Here is a 23,529-nt window from a genome sequence, read left to right on the forward strand (position 1 = left end):
CTTGAAGTGAATGGGGGGAGTTCCCTGGTGGTCCAGTGGTAAGGACTCCACACTTTCACTGCTGATGGTCTGGGTTCGATCCCTCATCAGGGAATGAAGATCCTGCAAGTGCAAGCTGTGCTGTGAAGCCAAAAAAAAAGGGAAACCAATAAATGACCTAGATGATTTCAACTAGTGATCAAGTTCAGGTTAGAAAAAAAGTGAAATGAATGGGCCCTAAGACTAAACTTTCCAGAAAGCTTAAACATGCCCTTTCACTTAAAAAAAAAACACTTTCAAGACCCATTTTAAATTGTACTATGCATTTTCTTATCTTCTAAGCAAAGTGCCCTGATTATAGTTGTATCTCTTTGTTGACGGCTTTAGAGGCGCTGCAAGAGCATAGTTATGTACTGGGCTATGTGCAGCGTGGGGCTGTTTGTGACTATATTGAATGGTGTCAACAGGGTGGGGCTTTTAGTCTGATTTCTACAGCTTTCCAGTCCTTCTCAGTCACCTGTCAGCAGTGTGCATGCCAGTTTTCTCCAAGCCCTGTGAGAGCTTTGACTGACTTTTGACTCCCTGCCAGGCTTGTAAAAACTGTGTGTAAAATAAGAGTCAGCAATCTGAGAGAGGACTTGAGCACTCTCGTGTGAGGGTGTAGAACTTTGTGTGGCACTCGTTTGGCTGCCCAGAGAGCGTTTCACTGTCCTTTAACCTTACATTGGAAAAGACCCTGATGCTGGGAAGGATTGCAGGCAGAAGGAGAGAGGGTGGCAGAGGGAACCTGGTGTGCTGCAGTCCATGGGGTTGCAAAGAGTTGGACACCACTTAGCAACTTGACACCACCACCACCACCAACATATCTTACATTTGTGTGATGTGAAATTAGCAAAGGAGATCCCCTCTTTCTTTCTGTGGACCCTTCTCCCTGCTTCTCCCAGAAACGTCTCCATCTACTTCTCTGTGAGTCAGCATTTTTAACTGTTTCTCTTCATCCCTACCTTCTTGGGTGATTTTCTAGACTCTTAAAGAAGGACCTAGTCCTTTCCGCGCCCTTGCTCTCTCCCCCTGTGCTGGCTGTGATGAGGCTCAGGACAGGAATCCTCGGATGCTCTGTGGATGCTCAGGCCTTGGATGTCCTTGCTCATGTTCAGCTTCCTCCAGGCTTGGAAAACAGTGGAGGAGGGGCAGGCCCCCCATCCCTGAAAAAGGCCTTCCATGTTTGAAGATGTCCAAACATCCCCAGACTCTTACCCATTTCCTGTAGATGCAGTCTCTAGAGCTGGGGCTGTTTGGGGGGTGGCCTGACTGTTGCAGGCAGTTCAGTCACTAAGTTATGTCCAACTCTTTGCAGCCCCATAGACTGTAGCCCACCAGGCTCCTCTCTCCATGGGTTCTCCAGGCAAGAATACTGGAGTGGGCTGCCATGCCCCTCCTCCAGGGGATCTTCCTGACCCAGAGATTGAACCTGGTCTCCTGCATTGCAGCCAGTCTCCTGCATGGCAGGTGAATTCTTTACCAACTGGACCACCAGAGAAGCCCTTCTGCCTGTCGCCAACCTTCTGGACCTCCCTGTGAAGTGGCAGGATGACCACTTGCACAGTCAGTGGCGTCTGAGATCAGCTGGTCAGGGCCCGAGCAAGGCAGGCTGCAGGGGGCACTGCTGACAATGGTCTGTGCCAGTTAGCAGTTCAGGGGCCCCCAGACAGGAGGGGAATCAAAACAAAGAACTGGGAAAGGGGAAGAGAATTCTCAAAGATGGATGAAAATATGGTTCCACCAATTTGTAGGGTTTGGTGCTTTGGAAGACCTGGGTGCCCAAGGGCCCCCCTCTCTCCACTTCCAGTGTCCTTCCTTAAGCAGGGTGATCTCATGGCTTACTAAACAGCTGCTCGGTGGGAAAGCCCTTTCTTTTTATATGTATTTTAATATATTTATTTATTTGTCCACACTGGGTCTTCGTTGTGGCATGTGGGCTCTAGTACCCTGACCAGGGGTTGAACCCGGGCCCCCTGCATTGGGAGCACAGAGTCATAGCCACTGGACCACCAGGGAAGTCCATGGAAAGTCCTTTATTTCCCCTGCTCCCCTGACCCTCAGCCGCTACGGCAAGGGGCAGAGGACAAGGGGAGTGGAGAACAGAGGACCCCAACCATGCCCATGAACAGGGGATGTGTGAGGATGGAGGGCCCACCAGGCTCAGCTAGTGGAGCTGAAATCAACCATGTGTCAGAAGCTTGGGTTCCATCCTGGTTCTGTCCCTCTCTGGGCCTCAGTCCCCCTCAGTCAAGAAGGATGGTCACACCTCGCTGGGTTATGGCAGAGTGGGCAGGGCTCTGCATGGTGCACAGGAACTTCAGGACCTTGGCCTCTCTGTGCCTCTGTGTTCCTGTCTGAAAATGGGAATGATTACAGCTCCTGGCTTCTGGAGTTGTTGGGGGTAGGGGTAAGGGTCACTGAGGTGATCCACATAGACTTTCAGGGCAGTCTGGGGACAATGGAAACCCTCCCCAGAGTGGCAGCTATTGTTACTCTCTGAAGAGACAGATGTCCTGCTGTTTAGAGATGAACTGCCAGGGAATTCTGTGCTGGTCCATCAGCTGGGACTCTGTGCTCTCACTGCTTCGGGCCCTGGGTTCAATCCCTGGTTGGGGAACTAAGATCTGACAAGCCACCCTGAGTGGCCAAAAAACTTTTTTTTTAATTTAAATAGTAAATAAAGGTTAACTGCTAAATGTGAGGAAGTCTTTTGAGGCCTGCAACATCCCCGTGAGAGGCTTGGTAAACCTGCCTCCAGACTGAAGGGCCATGTAAGGACTGCAGTCATGGACTCCACGGTTGGGTAGACCCACATCTCTCGGTTCCTGGAGCTGATGCAATGAGGGACCATTTTTAAGAATGGGAATATAAAATGATCATGGGACATAGTCTGAGGCCTTCCCCAGGCCCTGGCAAAGGGCCTACACAGTGGAGAGCCCCCAGCTAAAGGTCCATAAGCCTCAGTGGTCCCTCTGGGCTCACTGGTAACAGAGCCAAACCTTGACCCAGACTCAGGACTTCCCAACTGCTCCCAGTCTCAGCAAAGACCAGGCCATCTGGGCAGGCACCCACTGCCCCTCTCACTTGCCCTTTGCAGCTTCCCTGCCTCTCCAGCTACATCAAGTTCAGAGTCTTGGACTGGTGAGCAACTGGGTGGAGGCTGGAAGACATACCAGGGAGGAGGAAATCAGAACCGGGCTGGGGACTCTACCTGCAGGGTGTGTTTCTCTCCAGCCCCAGGAACAGGTGCAATGATGAGATCGGGACGGTCAGCCTGTCCCTCAACCAGATCTCGTCCACTGGAGCTGAAATAGAAGGCAAGCAAGCCCCCTGTGCCCTGCCTCCTGCACCTCTCCCACCCGAGCCTGCCCTCTCTCACCCCTTTCCCCTTGCAGGAATGTACTCTGGCTTCCTACCCTGCTTTGGCCCCAGCTTCTTGACTCTCCGTGGGGGTAAAAAGGCCCCTTTCAGGATGAAGGAAGAAGACCCTGTAAGCTTCTTATGTCAGCTCTAGGGAATAGTGGAGGTGAAATCAACCATGTGTCAGGCACCAGGGCCTGGGAGATGCCTGGGGAGGCCCAGGCCCTGGTTTCTGTCCATGACACTCCAGTAGAGGACTCGAAGCCTGTATACAAAGGGCCACAGAAGCCCGAGGCATGTGCTGTGACCCAAGAAAGGAGCAGATGGAGTGCTCTGGGCATTCACTAAGGAAGGGGCATTGAGACGAGACCTCAGGTAAGAGATTGGGCAGGGGGAAAGGTCATGGCAGCAAAAGAAACAGCACAGGTAAATGTGGAAGAGCACTGGGTTATTCAACACTGGTGATAAGGGGGGTGGGATGGATTGGGATTTTGAGATTGATGTATATACATTGCCATGTATGAGATAGGTAACTAATGAGACCCTACTATATAGGACAGGGAACTCTACCCAATGCTTTGTGGTGACCTAAATGGAGAGGAAATCCAAAAAAGAGGGGATATATAGTTTGCCTACAGCATAAACTAACACAATATTGTAAAGCAACCATCCTCCAGTAAAAATTTAAAAAAGAGAGAGAGAGAGGATGGCAGTAAACACCAGAAAGCCAATGGGCAAAAGAAGAGAATGGGGCTGGGAAGGCCTCTGAGTGAGGAAGAGCCTCAGAAACCAAGACCTCAATGCCTTTAGGAGCCTCTCCCACACTCACTCCATCTCTCATCTCTGCTGCTCTTTCCTGGGCCTCATTGGTTTCTACCACAGTCTGGCCTCCCTGATGGGAACAGGGCCATGGTAGCCTCTAATTGGGAAGGCCAAGGAAGCATTCTAATTGGCCTTCCTAGGTCATGTGTGCTCCCCTTGGACCAATCACTGTTGCCAAGGGGGCAGGGCTTGTCCTGATTGGCCAGCCTGGGATAATTTAATAGTTACCACAGTCCCTTCCAAGCAGAAAGGGTTTACAGGACCAGGGCAATTTTGGTGGGCCTGGAGATAGAATGAAGGAAGAGGAAGAGGAGGCCTCAGGTGTGGAAGAGGGCTCAGGGCCCAGAGGTTTCCAGGCATGGCCAGGACTGGAGTTTCTGGAATTCCTCCCTGGGACTGTGATCAGCCCAAGGCAGAAAGTTACAGAACAACTCTGTCTTTGCTACAGAGGTTTCAGGAAAGACTTTTCCTGCTTTTTTCTCTCATTCCTTTTCCTACTGTTTTCCTTCCTATTACCATAGAATATTCCCAACATTGTCAAGGATGGTTTAGCTTATCGAGGCCGGGTCTTCCTGGAGTTAATCACCCACATCAAATCCCGTCAAGAAGCTAAGATGAAGGATCTCTCCCTAGATGTGATCAGCGTAGAGGTAACCACAGGAGACAGGTAACCCAGGAAGAGAGACCCCTTCTGCCTGTCTCTAGTCTCCTCTGGGTCCCATCTCTGACATTGCAAGAAGCCCTGGGTCAGGAGTGGAATGCTCTTTTTGAATGTAGGGGATGTTTCCTCAATCCAGCTGAGTCTTTTTTAAATGAATTTTTTGATGTGGACCATTTTTAAAGTGTTTATTGAATTTGTATAATATTACTTCTGTTTTACATTTTGATGTGTTGGCCACAAGGCATGTGGGATCTTAGCTCCCGCTCAGGGGTTGAACCCACACCCCCTGCATGGGAAGGGGAGGTCTTAACCACTGGACCACCAGGGAAGTCCCTCCACCTGAGTCTTTACTAAGCCCCAGTGGGGGCTTCCTGCTGTGCCAAATCCCAGGAGGTCAATGGACCCAGTAAAGACAAGGTTTAGATTTAACAGACATGCAATCTAGTTAAGGAGAAATGATGTTCTAAGGAGTCTGCATTTCTTCCTGAAGGCCAAGGAGGACCACTGAGGCAGGAAGGGACAGGAGGAGCCATGTCAGAAATAGATTTGTTGTTGTTCAGTCGCTAAGTTGTATCTGACTCTTTGTGACCCCAAGGACTGCAGCATGCCAGGCTTCCCTGTCCATCACTATCTTCTGGAGTTTGCTCAGACTCATGTCCATTGAATCGGTGATGCCACCCAACCATCTCATCCTCTGTCACCCCCTTCTCCTCCTGCCCTCAGTCTTTCCCAGCATCAGAGTCTTTTCCAATGAGCTGGCTCTTCCCATCAGGTGGCCAAAGTACTGGAGCTTCAGCTTCAGCATCAGTCCTTTCAAGGAATATTCAGGATTGATTTCCTTTAGAATTGGCTGGTAGTCCTTGTAGTCCAAGATACTCTCGAGAGTCTTCTCCAACACCACATTTCAAAAGCATCAGTTCTTTGGAGCTCAACCTTGTTTATGGTCCAACTCTCACATCTGTACATGACTACTGGAAAAACCATAGCTTTAAATGAAAGTAAAATTGGGCCACCCACTTACTCAGGAGACATGGGGACACAGTCACAGGGGAGGAGAGCTGGAGAGGAGAGAGCAGAGACCCTTTGGAAACAATGGTCAAAGTCACTGACCAACAGGAAAAAGAAGTGAGGCCAACGCCCATCTTCTGCCTCAGGTTGGGAGGTGGGGGTCAGACATGGGCTCCCTGAAGGGAGAGCAGGTCTAGGGAGATGATTGTGGACTTAAAGAAATATTCACAACCTAAAAGTTGAGAGTTATATTTTATTCAGTGGAATTTTTAGGACTTCAGGCCCTGGAGGCAGCATCTCAACCCTGAGAGAACTGCTCTGAGGAGGCAAGAGGGGAGCCAGGTCATGTAGAAGTATTACAACAAAGAGCAGGTAGTCTGAACATCAAAAGATCATTGTTAAAGGAAAACCAGACATCTCAAGTTAAGGAATTTAGGTATTTTCTATGTATGGGAAGATGCAAGAGTCTGGCCTCATTCCTTTGATATGCACCTCACCTGTCTGGGGCCGGTATCCGTGTTTTCACATCCTGAGTTTCCTCAGGGTTCACCATGGGGAATGGCTGCAGTCTGATGGCTGCTAGATGGCAGATAGTCTTTCCTTCCTGAGTTCCCTCAGGGCTCACCAGCTCACCATCAGGGGTGGCAATTGCTAATGACTGTGATGTGTTTTGTTTACCAATATGGCAGGAAATATTCCATTTATCATGATGAATCCCATCTTTGACCCGTGCTTGTGAGACACCCACGGGGACCAGTCCCTAAGCCTGCTAGATAGAGACATTTGTCATCAGCACACCAGGATCTACCCAAGATTATGGAGGAATTGCCCTGGGAGTGTAGATGGAATGAAAGGAGAAGGGACCTGAGGTTGGATCCCATTGAGAATCACAGCCTATGAGATTGCAGGGAAAAGGAGGGGGGTTGCAGGGAGATGGAGAAGGAGCTGGCAAAGGGGAACACTGGGGCAGCCTCTGGAGGGGAGAGTTGCAGAAAGGAGAGAGCAGAACAGTCTGAATGTGGCAGACAGAAAAGCTGAGGACCCAAAAGTGTGTGCTGGTAATGAGGAAGGCACCAGTAGCCTTGGGTCAGGAGAGAAGCTGAAGGCGGGAGGGAGAAGTTATTTATGGTGCATAGAGGCAAGTCTAGAGAAAGTTGGCTGCAGGGACTTCCCTGGCAGTCCAGTGGTTAGGGCTCCGTGCTTCCACTGCAGGAGGCATGGTTCGATTTCTGGTCCTGATCGGGGAACTAAAATCTTGCGTGCCATGCAGCACCACCAAAAAAATAAAACTTGGCTGCAAAGTCAAAGGAGACAAGATCAGCTCCTAGATAAATAGGGGCTCAGAGGAGAGAGGGAGGGTTATTTATTAAGGCAGGAGAGATTTGAGTTAGTGAACAGAATGGGAGAATGCAAAAGTAGGGCAGTGGTTGGCAACAGAAATGAGAGAGGGGCTCATGTGACAGACAGAGGACCTGAGAAGATGGGCTCATGGTGGGGGGACGGGGCTTGAGAAAAGCCAAGAGCAGATGTGCACGTGTATGCACCCTCTACCACACAGTCCCGCCCACACTCAGTCTCATCCAAGGGAGGTGTTTAGACCAGAAGAAGAGGGGTGGGGCAGGCCAATTCAGAGCCTAGACGGACCAGGAGAAGACCTTCCTGCCTGGCTTCAGGAAGAGAAGACCAGGGCTGGCTGGGTGGAGGGGCCAGGTGATAGAAGTCATGGGAGGAACTTCCCTTGATCAGCCACGTGAGTTGGAGTCAAGGCAGAATTTTGAGAGAGGGCAGGAGTTCAGGGATGGCCTGGCTCACACTGAATGAAAGAAACCGGGCACCTCATGCTTGCCTCCCTGCCTGTCTCTATAGCTTTGTTCATCCCTTGACTCATGCTGGGGATGTTGGGGTTATTGTTTTAGAAGCACCAGAACCGACAGAAGTATGGGCTGTGCGTCATCTTCCTTTCCTGCACCATGATGCCTGACTTTAAGGACCTGATCCAATTTGAAGTCAGCATTGGTCACTATGGAAACAAGATGGACCTGAGTTACAAGCCTCTCGTCTCAACCACACAGTACAGCCCAGTGATATACGATGGTAAGAGTCAGATCCAATTGAAGGGTAGAGAGAAACCACTGCGTGTCCGGCTCTGGATTGGCCCTTTTAAGGTTTTCAGCCCAAGGGACATTCACAGGCATTGTTAACCCACGTTAGATGTGAGGAAAGTGAGCTTCGGGGAGGTAAAGTCACCTGTCAAACACTGCACAGCTAGTAGGTGGTGAATCCATAACAAGAGCTGCAACTGGGTTTTGACTTCCAGCCCTTCTCTACCATGCTTTCCACACCACAGCTTCTCAATCCCATCTTCTCTCCTACTACTCTGAACCACCCTCATCCAGCCATGCATGGATCAGTTGTATGGTGTGTGAATTGTATTTCCCCCAAAAGAGCTGCCCACCTTCTATCTATCCATGAATCCACTTATCCGTGCATTCATCCATTCAACTACCAACCATCCACTGTCCCGAATACCCAACCAACCACCCATGCGCCCACCCATCTTTTCATCTAATATATGCTCACTGGACTTTTATTGGGCACTATAAGGTTCCCAAAGTGTGGTCCCTGGGCCAGCAGCATCACCTGGGAACTGATAGAAATGCACATTCTTGGCCTCACCCCAGATCTACAGAATCTGAAAACAGAACAGCAATCTGGGTTTCAACAAGTTGTCCAGGTAAGGGGCGGCATGCTAAAGTTTGAGGACCATGGCTCTAGACACTATCTCATCTTTGTCAGCTTCACCCTCTTATCATGCGAGAGCTTTTCTGTGCATCCCACTTGTCTGCCTGTTTTTTTTAATAACAGCTATTTTGGGGGAAATACAATTCACACACCATACAATTAATCCACGCAAAGTATACAGTTAAACAGTTTTTAGTATTCACAGAATTGCGCTATGATCACTGTGATTAGTTTTACAACATTTTTATCAGTCCAAAAAAGAAACCCTGTACCCAATAGCAGTCATTTGCTATTTCTCCTCTAATTCCCCAACCTTAGGCAACCACTAATCTACTTCCTGTCTTATGTGTGTCCAGCTGTTTGCGACCCCATGGACTGTAGCCTCTGTCCATGGAATTCTCCAGGCAAAAATACTGGAGTGCGTAGCGATTCCCCTTCTCCAGGGGATCTTCCCCACCCAGAGATCAAACCTGGGTCTCCCACATTGCAGGAAGATTCTTTACCATCTGAGCCACATGGGAAGCCCCTCCTCTGGTGCTTCCTATTCTGGACATTTAATATACATAGAATCAATGTATGGTCCTTGATAACTGCTGCTTTCATTTAGCATAATGCTCGCAGTTCAGTTCAGTTCAGTCGCTCAGTCGTGTCCGACTCTTTGCGACCCCATGAATCGCAGCACGCCAGTCCTCCCTGTCCATCACCAACTCCCGGAGTTCACTCAGACTCACGTCCATCCAGTCAGTGATGCCATCCAGCCATCTCATCCTCTGTTGTCCCCTTCTCCTCCTGCCCCCAATCCCTTCCAGCATCAGGGTCTTTTCCAATGAATCACCTCTTCGCATGAGGTGGCCAAAGTATTGGAGTTTCAGCTTTAGCATCAGACTTTCCAATGAACACCCAGGACTGATCTCCTTTAGAAGGGACTGGTTGGATCTCCTTGCAGTCCAAGGGACTCTCAAGAGTCTTCTCCAACACCACAGTTCAAAAGCATCAATTCTTCGGTGCTCAGCTTTCTTCACAGTCCAACTTTCACATCCATACATGACCACTGGAAAAACCTTAGCCTTGGCTAGACGGACCCTTGTTAGCAAAGTAATGTCTCTGCTTTTCAATATGCTATCTAGGTTGGTCATAACTACATGTTTTTAAATTATGAAATATATACAAAAGTATATTAAATGCATATGTGTAGTTTAAAATAAATAATAAAATATGTACCTGTGAAGTCATCACCCAGATTAAAAGGCAGAAAATTTTCTTAGAAAGGAAGAAAATTATCTCAGCATCTTAGAAGTTCTCTGTATGCTCTTTCCAGATCCACTTACCCAAGAAATAACCACAACCCTGAGTCTCATGATAATCACATCCTTGCTTTCCTTCGTTATTTTTACCACCTATGCATGCTACCTTAAAGAGCATACTGTTTTTGCATTTTTATATACATGGAAACTTTCATTCTGTATTCCTCTGTTTTGCATTTTTTCTCAATATTAAATTTTTATATTGGTATGTATAAATGAAGTTCATTTTCATATCTGTGTATATTCCATTGTAAGATTATGCCACAAATTATGTGGTATACGTAGACATTGAGGTTTTATCTTTTTTCTACAATAATAATGTTGCTGTGAACATTCTTGTACGTATCTGTCGGTCACAAGTGTAAGACTTCCTCTAAATTATATACCCAGGAGTGGAAGAGAAATTCAAAGCAAAAGTAATTATATCCAATTACACTCTAATCAGCGTGGCATGAGAGTTCTTATTACTCTGTGTTCTCACCAGGACTTGACCTTGCCTAGCCTTTTCATTCCTGCCAGTCTGGTGGGCATGTTACAAGATCTTGATTTACAATTTCCTGATTATAGGTGGAGGTTGAGCAGCTTTTCGTATGTTTACAAATATTTGTCTTTCCTCGTCTGTAAAAAGTCTATCGAGATCTTTTATCTATTATCCTCAGTTGTCCAACTCTTTGTGACCCCGTGGACTATATAATCCATGGAATTCTCTAGGCCAGGATACTGGAGTGGGTAGCCTTTCCCTTCTCCAGGGCATCTTCCCCACCCAGGGATCGAAGCCAGATGTCCCGCATTACAGGAGGATTCTTTACCAGCTGAGCCACCAGGGAAGCCCAACTATTAGCTATTGGCTCTACTTTTCTTATTGATTTTTACGTTATTTTTTCTGGGAATAATCTTTTGTCAGATGTGAGTATGTTCTAAATATCTTCTCTAAGTTTGAAGCTTTTCATTCTCTTAATGGTGGCTTTATATTTTTTATTGAGGTATTATGAAATATAAGATGCACAGACTTTCAGTGAGTTGGATGAATTTGGGCTCATTCAAGTTCATCTGGGTTTTTCTGTAACGTCTTATGGAAAAACTCAAACATTTTGACCAGCCCAATATATCCACATACACATCATGGACAGAAATTTCCATCATCCCACAGAACTGCCACGGGCCTTTTTCCAGTTAACCTCCCCAACCGCTGGGGGCAATCAATGCTTTGCTTTCTATCACTGTAGACTTGTTTTGCTTGTTCTGCAACTTCATGTAAATGAGATCATACAGATGGTACCCTTTCTTTTCCTATAGCTTCTTTAGCTCAGCCTAGTATTTTAGGTGGTGGCTCAGGGGAAAAGAATCCGCCTGGAGATGCAGGAGATGCAGGTTCCATCCCTAGTCTGGGAAGATCTCCTGGAAGAGGAGATGGCTACCCACTCCAGTATTCTTGCCTGAGAAATCCCATGGACAGAGAGTCTAGCGGGCTACAGTCCGTGGGGTCACAAGAGAGTCGGACACTACTCAGCGACTAAAACACAGCAACAAGTGTTTTAAATATTCATCTGTGTGGTTGCCTATATCATATTTGGCTCCTTTTTATATCTGATAGCATTCTGTTGTATGACTATGACAGTTTATCCATTCCCCTGTTTATGGACATCTGGATTGATTCGAGTTTTGGAGTATTATGAGCAAAGCTGCTGTGAACATTCTGGTCCAGGTCTTTTGGTGGAAATGAGCTTGCACTTCTCTTGGGTAAATAGCTAGCAATGGTATTGGTTTTAAAATACCTAACATTTTCCCCACGTGGTTGTAGCATTTTACACGCTCACAGCAATGTGTTCCCTTGTTCAAAGTCCTTGTCAACCTTTGGTATGGTCAGCCTTTACCATTTGAAACATTCTTATGGGTGTGAAATTGTACCTAATTGTAATTTTTATTTTTTTGGCCACTCTAAGTGGCTTGTGGGATCTTAGTTTTCTGACTAGGGGTGGGACTTGGCCCCTGCAGTGAAAGCACCCCTAATCACTGGACCACGAGAGAATTCCCCTTCATTTTAATTTCCATTTCTCTACTCACTAATAATACTAAGCATCTGTTCATGCTCACATATCTTTCTTTAGTGAAGGGACCATTCAGGTTTTTGCCTATCTTTCATTGTTTGTCTTTTTATAAAAAGACGGGAGTCTGTCTTTACATTGCAGAAGTTCTTTTACAAGGATACAATTCCTTTGTCAGATAGGTTTTGCTAATATTTTCTTCCTCTTTGTGGTTTATTTATTTCTTATTGTGGCCAGGTATCTTGCTGCTGCTGCTGCTGCTGCTAAGTCGCTTCAGTCGTGTCCGACTGTGCAACCCCATAGACTGCAGCCCACAAGGCTCCCCTGTCCCTGGGATTCTCCAGGCAAGAACACTGGAGTGGGTTGCCATTTCCTTCTCCAATGCATGAAAGTGAAAAGTGAAAGGGAAGTCACTCAGTTGTGTCCGACTCTGAGCGACCCCATGGACTACAGCCTACCAGGCTCCTCCATCCATGGGATTTTCCAGGCAAGAGTACTGGAGTGGGGTGCCATTGCCTTCTCCGGGCCAGGTATCTTACTGTGGCTTTAATTTGAATTTCCTTAACATCAAATGGTACTGAGCATCTTTTCATATGCTCTTAGCCATTCATATGTCTTCTTTGTTTATACGTTTAATTCAAGTCTTGGCCCATTTTTTCAGTTGGATTGTTTATCTTGAGTTGTAAGAGTCCTTTATATGTTCTGGATACTTTATCAGATATAGGATTTGCAAAAAGTCTGTGGCTTGTCTTTTCATTTTTTTAATGGTATCTTTGGAACTGCAAACATTTTCAACTGACTGAAGTTCAGTTTCTTTTTTTTCTTTCATGGTATCATATCTAAGAACTCTGCCCAACTCAAGGTCATAAAGATTTTCTACCTTTTCTTCTAAAGATTTTACAGTTTTAATTCTTACATTGAGCTGTATGGTTCTTATTTTGGCCATGGCACAGTATATGGGATCTTAGTTCCCTGATCAGGGATCAAACCCTGACTCCTGCAGTGGAATTGCAGAGTCTTAACCACTGGATCCCCAGGGAAGGTCCCTATGGTTCCTTTTGAATTATCAATAATTTTCATATGAGTATTCAGTTTTTCAATCATCATTTGTTAAAAAGATTATCCTTTTTCCAGGTGGGTTTTCTTAAATTGTGTTTTTAAATATTCTGTTCCATTGTTCAGGTTTTCTGCTATTGGGGCTCCACTTATGGGCTTAACAATTCTCCTTACTTTTCTTCTGTATCTGTCATTTTCTCCCTGATCCTTTTCGGCTCTTTATTTCTATCTTATTTTGGTCATTTTTCTTTTTTTAATGTCTACTTTTATTTATTTGGCTGCGCTGGGATTTAGTTGCAGCATATAGGATTTCCAATCTTCATTGAGGTATGCTGAATCTTTAATTGTGGCATGTGAGGTCTAGTTCCCTGGCCAGGGATCGAACCCTGGGCCCCCGACACTGGGAGCACAGAGTATTAGCCCCTGGGCCACCAGGGAGGTCCCCGGTTGCCTTCTTCTTTCTTTGCCTCTTGCTGGATTGTCTGCTGAGTCTGATCCCTGTTGGGCTTCCTTTCGTGCCGTCTCCCTTCCTATAATGTTTTTGTTTTCTCTTCTGTTCCTTTTCTGAGTTTTGCCAGCTCACACATCCTCGTCTGAGTCCTGAGTTCGCTCCGGGGGTGTGTTTTAGCTGCACTCTGCCCCCATCTAGCCGTGGCTCCCGCTGTGTGTCTTGTCACTCACCCCCCACCCCCAGGTGACTTCCGTCAACCTTCAACCCTCGCAGCTCCTCGGGCACTCACAGCTGACTCTGGCAGCCCTTATGTGTATTTTGAGCCTGCAGACTGTATCTGTCTCCTTGTTTTGCTGAAAATGGAGTTATTTCCCTTCTCCTTGTTGCTTTTGTATGCTATCCAAGAGCAGCAGAAGAAAATTGCCATCTTGTGTCGGCTCGCTCACATCTGAGAGCCCCAGTCCTGGATCTCTGTTTATTTATCATTCCTGTGAGTCACACTCAGTGAGAGGGTCTGAAACTGGTGTCCTGCCAACAATTCAGGAAAATTATAAGATACTTGCTCTTTGAAAATGACCTCTTACCCTTCTCTCTTCTAGCTCCTTCTCAAATTTACTCTGTCCTCTGTGGAACTTCTCATGCTGTTCCACACGTTTGTAAATCTTCCTTCTGTATTTTTCATCTCTCTGGGCTGCATTCTGCATAATCTCTTCCAGATCTTTTAGGAAAAGCCATAGGTAACTATTCTATTAAAAAACTTTTGGCAGCTCCCTCTCTCTCTCCCACATCATCCTTCTCCATAGCATTTTCCACCACTGACACACTGGATTTTATATATTTTGTCTTTTTTGATCCCAGTGTTTTTTTTTTTTTTTTTTTTTATAATTCTTGAATAGACTTCTGATTTGAATAGACTTCTGGTTCAAATATAACACATCTATGGAAAAGTACACAAACCAAAGTATTCAGCTCAATGAATTATTGCAAAGCAAACATAGCCACATAACAACATTCAGACCATGAAACAAAATCCCAACATCCCAGGGGCCCCTTGAACCTGCCACCCTCCAACCCACACCAAGGGCTGCTGTCCTTCTCCTAACTGACAATTAGTTTTGTCTGGTTTTTAACTTTTTATTTTTTAACTTTTCTTTCGTTTTCTTTTAATTTCTGGATTTAAAAAGTGATCTATGTATTTGGCTGTGTCGGGTCTTTGTTGAGAAGAGTGGGATCTTTTGTTGTGGTGCACGGACTCTCTAGTTGCTCCGAGTTGTGTGCGATCTTAATTCCTCCTCCAGGGATCAAACCCAAGTCCCCTGCATTGCAAGGCAGGTTCTTAACCACTGGCCCACAGGGAAATCCCCAACATAGCTTTACAGGGCACACAATTCAACCTATGTCACAGGGGTGTCCTCCTAGACTGCTCACCTCAGACAGTGCTCGACTGTCTCTCCTGACCTCTGGGCCCTGGCAGTTGTTACAGAGAACAGCCAGTTCTCCAAGATATTCCAGAAACTCAGAGGACAAATGTCCACTTTACTTCCACTTGCCTCACAGACTTTCTGCTTTGACCTTATTTTCGGTTTCCTGTGGATTTTATTTCAACTCAGCAAAATGTCTCAGAAAAAGAATGCCATGTGTTTCATCTAGCTTTCCCTGCCTCTGTTGCAATAAGAATCATGGCCGGGGGCCCAGTCTGCCAGGCCCATCACTGGCTTTTGACCATGCCTGCCCCTCCACCCCCCTCCTCGGCACAAGCAGGCCCTTTATCTCAGGTGTCTGCCCAGTCTAACCAAACTCTGGGTCTCTGAACCCAGGGCCCACTCCTCCTCTGCCCCGACACCCAGAAGGAAGACCCCACCTCAAGGCAGACCCGGGCCTTGGCATCTCGCCTGAGTTAGGGGCACAGGCTCTGGAACTGAATGCCTACATCACACCACCTGGCTGAGCCATTGCAGGGAAACCACTTCCCATCACTAGCTTGGGTTTTCCCACCTGTGAACTGCGGACTTTGTGACCCGAGTGACACGGAGCACTGTGAGGGCCCCGTTAGGCCAGCTATGCTCATCAAAGCATATCCATCCTGAACGGGCCCACAGCCTACCCTCCAGCGGGAGGGGTCCGGTTGGGATGCTTTAGCAGATCACCCCCTAGAGGAATGGAGTGGCCCAGGGAAGGTCCTCTGAGAGTGGACACGGTGAGGGGTGTCCCTCAGACACCCCCTCCCCACACACGTGGCTCTGTGTTTCAGGGAACATCTACCATTACGTGCCCTGGTACAACACCAAGCCTGTCGTGGCCGTGACCTCCTTTTGGGAGGACGTCGGCTTCCGTATGAACTGCCTCAACCTCCTCCAATTCACTCGGGATCGCCTGGTGAGTCGTGTGGGCAGGGGCGTGAGGGGGGCCGGGGAGGCCCCCTGGTGTTTTGTTTTTTTAATTTGTCTACACCGGGTCTTTGGTTGTGGCATGCGAACTGTTAGTTGCCGCATCTGGGATCTAGTTCCCTGATCAAGGATGGGACCCGGGCCACCTGCCTCGGGAGCACGGAGTCTTAGCCACTGGACCACTGGGGAAGTCCCAGGACCCAGGCCATTGACGGGAGACTTGGGGAAAGGAGCCGCAGCCTTAGGAATCTGGTCACTCAGCTCTCTCATGCATTCCACACCAGTTGAGGTGCCAGACACAAGCACTGAAGACACGAGGATGTGTAGACACAGTCTTCACCAGCAGGGAAGTCGGACATGCAATAGTTAGGGCACAGAGTGGCAGGGCTGTGGTGGAGATTCAGGTGCTAAGAGCCACAGGGTCAGAGAGACTCAGGTGGGAGGGGTGAGATGAAGAGAGGAGAGTCAGAGGAGCTGCTGGAAAAGGAGATGACATTTGAGCAGAGTCTTGCTGGGGTCAGTGATCGGGGTGCAGAGAAAGGAACACTGGGCAAAGCCATAGTGTTAGGAAGTTCGTGGGTGGCTGGGGTGTGGAGGTGATGAGGAAATAAGACCAGCGGAGCTGGGAAGGGTCAGATCACAAAAAGTCTTAGGTGTGTGTTGAGGGGGGAAGCCACCGAGCAGTTTTAGGCAGCAGAGCCCCCCTGGTTCCCCCACCTTAGATGTGACTTTCTCGCACCAACAGAAGGGAAGCCTGAGGTCAAGACCCTGTGACCCCTCCCCGGTGACCCATGGTCCTGGTACATCCTGGCTTCTTCCTGCCACCCATTTTTTTCTGTAGGGTAGTTGGGAGGGAATCCTAGCCTTCAGTGGTATGTGACAGCTTTGGATATGGACATCTCCAGGTTACCCCTCCGTTCAGTTCAGTTCAGTTGCTCAGTCGTGTCCGACTCTCTGTGACCCCATGGACTGCAGCACGCCAGGCTTCCCTGTCCATCACCAACTCAAAGGTCCCTAAGCCCTGGCTGAAAGCATCCTAGGCCAATCAGCCTGTCCCAGGGGAGCCCCACACTCACATACTGCTTCTCTCCTGCTGGGCAGAAGGCCAACCTGGACACCCTGAAGTCCATGAGGAATCCGAGGGACCCAGCTCTGCTTCCCCAGTGGGAGAAACTGCTGAGGGAGCTGGTGGAGGACTGCAAGTAGGGGCAGGGGGCACCTACCCATGGGGCTAGGGCTGAGCTAGATCAAGTCTACACAAGGCCTGGGGTGCAGACCAGACCCTACAGAACAACTACCCTACCGCCTCCCTCCCGCACCCCTACCTCCACAGGAAACATAAGCTCAGATCTCTCTCCAAACAACAGAGCTGCTTCTCTGCCATTCAGGGACCCCCCAAAGAGAGGAGAGGTCCTGACCTCTCCTCTCATCACTGCCCCCTCTACATCCACGCCTGATGATCTTATCAAACCAAGCTTCTCTCCATTGTCCAGACAAGCCCTGCACGTCCCAGCCCACACCTTCTCCTCCATCACTCCTCGCCACAAGAAGAGCCCTTGTAAGGCCTCTCTTGGGCCTGCAGCCCACTTAGATCCCCTCCTCCCCGGGTTTGGTTGGCCCCCCTCTCACAGCTCACACCTCTGTCCACGAGGAGGTCCTGAGCACGGGCCTGGCACACCGCGGGGGCTGGGAGGACCGGAGCAGGAGGTATGAGAAGCCAGGGCCAGACCCACAGTAAGCGTGCTTCCTGAGGAGGGCAGGCAGGGCTCCCTACCACTCGCCAGGCTTGCACTCTGTGTCTGCAGGCCTGTCCACCAGGTCGACCAGCTGTTCCGGCCAACTTGGTCTCAGAGGACCGGTCAGCTGGGCCAACCAGTAGGGCAAGCTCTCCGGTCCAGGGAGGACACTGAGGCTGGGTGGGTGGGGAGCAGGTGAGATGGGACGGAGACCAGCCCCCGCTCCCCCGGTCCTGGCCACAGGCGGCCGCTGCCCTGCATGACCAGTCAGCCCAAAGCCACCGACCTGGACAAGAACAGATGGAAGCTCCACCGCCTCCTTCTGCAGGAACTGGCCCAGAAGGCCAAGCAGGCACCCCCCAGGGACATGGTGGCCACTGCAGAGGGCTGGCTGTACCGCCTCAACGCTGTGCTCCCCGAGGTGGGTGCTAGACGCTCCGGCCGGGAGCAGGCCCTGGTGCCAGCTCCTCAGGCGGGCCTGACGCTCTCGCGCCCGCAGCCGCAGATGAACCTCCCGGATGTGATGATCTGGCTGATGGCCCGGGAGCAGCGGGCAGCCTATGCTCAGGTGCCTGCCCACAGCATCCTGTTCTCCCCACATGGGGCCCGGCACTCCGGCAGGTTCTGCGGGAAGACACAGACCCTATTCCTGCAGGTGGGGAGGCTGGGGGTCCTCAGGGGAGGAGAGGGCATGGGACACCCCAAGGGAGAAGCCCTGAGCCCCCCATCCCCATCCTGGGGAGCCCCCATGAGCCTCTGGAGGGCATGCCCATTTCCTCTCTGCCAGGCCCTTTCCCAGGAGAAATGGAGTTTACACAAAGGGAGGCGGGAGCCTGGGGCCATCGGCATGGAGCCGATGCCAAGTCCATGCCCATCATAAATGTTCCTCAAGTTTGTCCCCTCCATCGTCCTCAAGCCTCACTTGGTCCTCTCCCTGTTCCCTCTCCCCTGGTCCATGATTGGCTGCTATCTACATATTTAATGCCTTTAAGGTTTGGGCTCCAGCCCTTCCTGTCAGATGCAATCCATAAATAAGGCTGACTGAACACAAGTCTCCAGTCCTGAAGACAGTCCTAACCTCCAGGCTTCCCCCTCCCGCCCCCGGCAAGGCAGTTTCTCAAAGACTCCCTGGCTCCCCATTGCCCTTCCCGCTGTCATGGAAGGCTCCGTCCCAATGGTGTCCATCTGAGTCCTTATCTTACAAGAACACTGAGACTTGAATCCTGGTTCTGTGGCTCACTGGCTTGTGTGAGTTGGGGCCGACTGTGTCCGGCCTCAGCCTGCTCCTCTGTGAAATGGGCTGGTGATGAAGGTACTCATTCTGTAGTGGTGTGTGAGCATCAGAGCATACGTGACATGTGTGGTGCTTAGCACAGTGCCTGGCACATCGCATAGCAAGCGTCATCGTCAGCGTCACCATCAGCACCACCACTCCCCAGAGCACTTCCAGGCTCCCTAGTGGCCCTGCCCCTCCGCACTCCTGCACCCCACAGCCTGCACAAGACTCTGTTATGCTCGTCACCCAACTCAGTGTGAAGCCCCTGCTCCCGGGGCTTAGGGTGAAGGGGCAGGTGTGTGTGCCCCTCCCTAACCCATGCCCCTGCCCCCGGGGGACCTGAACCCCTGTGGTTGCTGACCTGCCTCTGACTCAGTACCCAGAGGGAGAAGGAGAGAAGGACACCCTCCCCGCCCAGCTCCGGGTCTGCATGTGGCTCGGCAACGTGACTGACAGCAGGGACCTGGAGCTGCTCCGCCAGGGCGAAGTGGTCGTGTATGCAGAGACGGTGAGTGGGGGCGAGGCGGGGGGGCTGGCGGGAGGGTGACTTGGCACCAGCCCAACTCCGATGGTGGAGAAAAGATCGCTGGCAGAATCTGAGAACCGTAAAAGGAGCTAGAGGGAAGTGACAGAGACTAAAGGAGTCCCTTGTTGACAAGCCATGGGCTTGGTAACAGGAGGGCAACTGAGTGGTCCCTTGGAGCCAGTCACTTTCACCGGGATGGAGCTTTACAGGGAATTTCTCCCAGTTAGTTCAGGGCACATGAAGTGAGTAAGGCTCAGACTGCTTGCAGGGTCCTTGTCCATCATTAACATGACAGCCCGGGACCTCTACCCACCTCAGCTGGGGAGGGGCAGTTCTGAAACAGAGGAACTGGAAACGGGGTAGCTTCCCTCAGAACCATAAATCCAGGGGGTTGGGCGAGCAGCCGGCCAGAGGCTGCTCTACAATCAGAGGAGGGGGAGGACACGGCTCACGAGAGGTCCTGAGAGTAGAGGGGAAATAAGTTTTGAGTTTCAGACTTCCCAGGTGGCTCAGTGGTAAAGAATCTGCCTGCGATGTAGGAGACCTGGCTTCAGTCCCTGGGTCAGGAAGATTCCCCTGCAGAAGGCTACCCACTCCAGGATTCTTGCCTGGAGAGTTCCATGGACAGAGGAGGTTGGCGGGCTACAGTCCATGACTCACAGAGTCGGACACGACTGAGCAACTAACACTTCAGACTTTTTAGCTGAGTTAAAACCTGTTTTCATGGTTCCTATGTTGCATCCTGTGGATGGAGAGATGGTAGGACTTGAGGCGCGGAGACAGAGCAGGGTTAGGATGAGTGCAGGGAGCAGGGGCTGAGTGTCCCTCAGGGGAACACGGAAGAAAGTTCCAGACCCAGTGGCAGTGGTGGAGCAGGACTGGGCTCCCCAGTGACATGGGGAGGACAGGTCACGTCACAGGCAACCAGCAGGCTCTAACGCAGGCATCCGCCCCACTCCACTCCTCCATAGCTGAGCCACCTGGGGTAGAGGTGACCTCTGAGCCTCAGCCTCATCACCCATGAAATGGGAGTGTGTGGCTGAAAGGGGCCTCCATATGAGCACTTGATTCATGGCATTTGCCTGTGCTGACGGACAGCGGGGGAGATGCTGTCCCATCACAGGCGATGGCACAGCTCCTGCCCCCAGGCAGGTCCCACGCCCTTTCTTTCTGGCTCCCTGTTTCTAGGAGGCGCGTACAGCCCAGGGTAGGAGGCTTTGGGCAGGTGCCGGGTGTGCGGAGGGGGCTGTAGGCGCTGACGTTTCCCCTCTCCCAGTACGAGAACCAGGCCAAGTTTAAGGACCAGTGGGGACAGCAGTTCCTGCAACACCGCCCCAACTTCTCGGACGTCACGGGGCACAAGGCCCTTCCCAAGGAAGATTTCAGAGAGCCCCCCGGATGGCACTGGGCGGGTCCGTGGACAGTGGAGCCTCAGAGGAGGTGAGGCTGGGGCGTGGGGCCTGGAGCCTGGGGCCCCTGGACAGGCAGCCTTGGAGCTGGCACTTCAGGAGGGCCAGTAGGCAGCAACTCAGGGAGGCAGGCATACAGCCACTGAAGCCTGGTCCCGGGGGGCCCTGCCCACCCCCCTACCCTGCACGGTAGGCCCCGCTGCCCAGCCTTGCCCAGAGCAGGTGCTGCTGCCAGGTGTGGGAGTGCTTGGCCAGCGAAGGAGGACCCCAGGGGTCCGTAAGCTCAGGGAACTTGTGCTGGGAAGTGCTGGGAACTTGGGGTCTCGTCGCCCCCAGGCTGCTCCTGGACACGGACATCAACAAGAGCCAGGTGCTGGAGGAGGTGTATGAGAACCAGCGCCGGGATGCCGTGGGGGCCTGGGTGCCTGCCGCCATCCCCAACACGGATGTGGTGAGCAAGGCATGGGGGACAATCCAGCTCCTGGGGTGGGGGGCCTGGGAAGCTGGGAGCGCTGGATCAGTGGGACCCTGGTGAGCACTGATGGGGTTTGTATCCCAAGGTGGCAGGAAGAGCTGCCCTAAGTGGGACTGGAAGAACGGCAGAGTGTCTCCGTCCCCCGTGTAAAGGCAGGGCTTTTACCCAGAATAGGAGGCTCTGTTTGGGGCTGCTCTAAACCAACACTGCCCGAGAAAATGTTTTTGTTTTTTTTAACTTTTTATTTTTTATTGCAGTAAAGCCAATTAACAATGTTGTGATAGTTTCAGGTGGACAGCAAAGGAACTCAGCCTCACACATGCGTATATCTGTTCTCCCCCACACTCCCCTCCCATCCAGGTGGGCACATAATGTTAAGCAGCTTTCCCTGTGCTAGCCAGTAGGTCCTTGTTGATTATCCATTTTCAGTTCAGCAGTGTGTACGTGTCCATGCCAAACTCCCTAACTATCCCTTCTCCCCTAGCAACCGTAAGTTCATTTTCTAAGTCTGTGAGTCCAAGAGAACTTTCTGTGATGATAAAAAATGTTCTGTATCACCACTGTCCACGTGTGGCTATTGAGTGCCTGAAATGTGGCCCTTGTGGGAGTGAGGAACTGAACTTTAAATTTTGTTTCTTTTCTATTTGGCCACACTGCACAGCCTGTGGGATCTTAGTTCTGTGACCAAGGATCAAACCTGAGCCTCCGGCAGTAGAAGCTCAGAGTTTTAACCATTGGACCATGAGGGAATTCCCAAATTTTGTTTCATTTTAGTGAACTTAAATGGAAGGAGCCCCAGGAGGCTGGTGGGCTTCTCAGGTGGCTCAGTGGTAAAGAATCCACCTGTCAATGCAGGAGACACAAGTTCAATCCCTGGGTTCGGAAGAGCCCTTGGAGGAGGAAATGGCAACCCACTCCAGAGTTCTTGCCTGGAGAATCCCATGGACAGAGGAGCCTGGTGGGTCATGGTCTATAAGGTTGCAAAGAATCCGACACAGCTGCACAACTGAACACACGCACGTGGAGGCTGGTGGCTGCTGACTGGGTCAGTTCAGTTCAGCCGCTCAGTCGTGTCCGACTGTTTACGACCCCATGGGCTACAGCAGGCCAGCCTTCCCTGTCCATCAGCAACTCCCGGAGCTCGCTCAGACTCATGTCCATTGAGTCGGTGATGTCAGCCAACCATCTCATCCTCTGTCATCCCCTTCTCCTTCCGCCTTCAATCTTTCCCAGCATCAGGGTCTTTTCCAAGGAGTCAGTTCTTTGGCATCAGGTGGCCAAAGTATTGGAGTTTCAGCTTCAGCGTCAGTCCTTCCAACGAATAGTCAGGACTGATCTCCTTTAGGATTGACTGGTTGGATCTCCTTGTATTCCAAGGGATTCTCAAGAGTCTTCTCTAACACCACAGTTCAAAAGCATCAATTCTTCAGCGCTCAGCTTTCTTTATAGTCCAACTCTCACATCCATACATGACCGCTGGAAAAACCACAGCCTTGACTAGACGGACCTTTTTTGGCAAAGTAATGTCTATGCTTTTTAGTCTGCTATCTAGGTTGGTCATAACTTTTCTTCCAGGGAGCAAGCGTCTTTTAATTTCATGGCTGCAGTCATCTGGAGCCCCCCAAAATAAAGTCTATCACTGTTCCTATTGTTTCCCCATCTGTTGGATCTTAGTTTTTTGAATGTTGAGTTTTAAGCCAGTTTTTTCACTCTCGTTTCACTTTCATCAAGAGGCTCTTTAGTTCTTTGCTTTCTGCCATAAGAATGGTGTCATCTGCATATCTGGGATTGTTTCTCCTGGCAATCTTGATTCCAGCTTGTGCTTTATCCAGCCTGGTATCTTGCATGATGTACTCTGCATATAAATTAAATAAACAGGGTGACAATATACAGCCTTGACGTACTCCTGACTGGACAGCGAGATTAACTCACATTTTGCAGGCTGGTCTCCTCCGCACAAGGGCAGAGCTGGCTTGGGTGTGGGCAGGCAGCAGCATCCACCTGAGATTCAGTCATGCTATTTTACTTTCATAGCCATATGTATGGTTATTTCCTACTTATGTTGAGTGGTTATATAAAGTTGATATAGAACTGATAGTGCTTATATAAAGTTTCCTTTTAAAAGTACATGTACAGTTCAGAAGGGCAAACCCATGAAAGCACATTAAGTGAACACTCAGATGGCACTAGACGTAAGAGGCACTGTCTGCTCCTGGGGTGGGAGCCCACGACAGCTGCAGTAGGCCCGCC

At 50.1% G+C, this 23,529-nt stretch overlaps 1 protein-coding gene across 8 annotated transcripts in view; it reads left to right on the forward strand.

Moving 5' to 3' along the window:
- Positions 1-23,529, forward strand: part of FER1L5 (fer-1 like family member 5) — a 54,518-nt gene that overhangs the window by 16,261 nt on the left and 14,728 nt on the right. For 6 of the 8 annotated variants that reach the window (XM_059891632.1, XM_059891631.1, XM_059891629.1 and 3 more), the window contains exons 15-25: positions 3,119-3,162; positions 3,256-3,511; positions 4,725-4,853; positions 7,789-7,966; positions 15,722-15,846; positions 16,959-17,059; positions 17,837-18,014; positions 18,093-18,248; positions 19,246-19,377; positions 20,672-20,835; positions 21,141-21,255. In XM_059891632.1, the coding sequence (XP_059747615.1) occupies positions 3,119-3,162; positions 3,256-3,511; positions 4,725-4,853; positions 7,789-7,966; positions 15,722-15,846; positions 16,959-17,059; positions 17,837-18,014; positions 18,093-18,248; positions 19,246-19,377; positions 20,672-20,835; positions 21,141-21,255 (1,578 nt within the window). The remainder of the gene's footprint in view (positions 1-3,118; positions 3,163-3,255; positions 3,512-4,724; positions 4,854-7,788; positions 7,967-15,721; positions 15,847-16,958; positions 17,060-17,836; positions 18,015-18,092; positions 18,249-19,245; positions 19,378-20,671; positions 20,836-21,140; positions 21,256-23,529) is intronic. The other 2 variants (XM_059891626.1, XM_059891628.1) reach the window with 1 other exon arrangement.

Source organism: Bos taurus, chromosome 11, assembly GCF_002263795.3.
Source record: "Bos taurus isolate L1 Dominette 01449 registration number 42190680 breed Hereford chromosome 11, ARS-UCD2.0, whole genome shotgun sequence".
NCBI lineage: Eukaryota > Metazoa > Chordata > Mammalia > Artiodactyla > Bovidae > Bos > Bos taurus.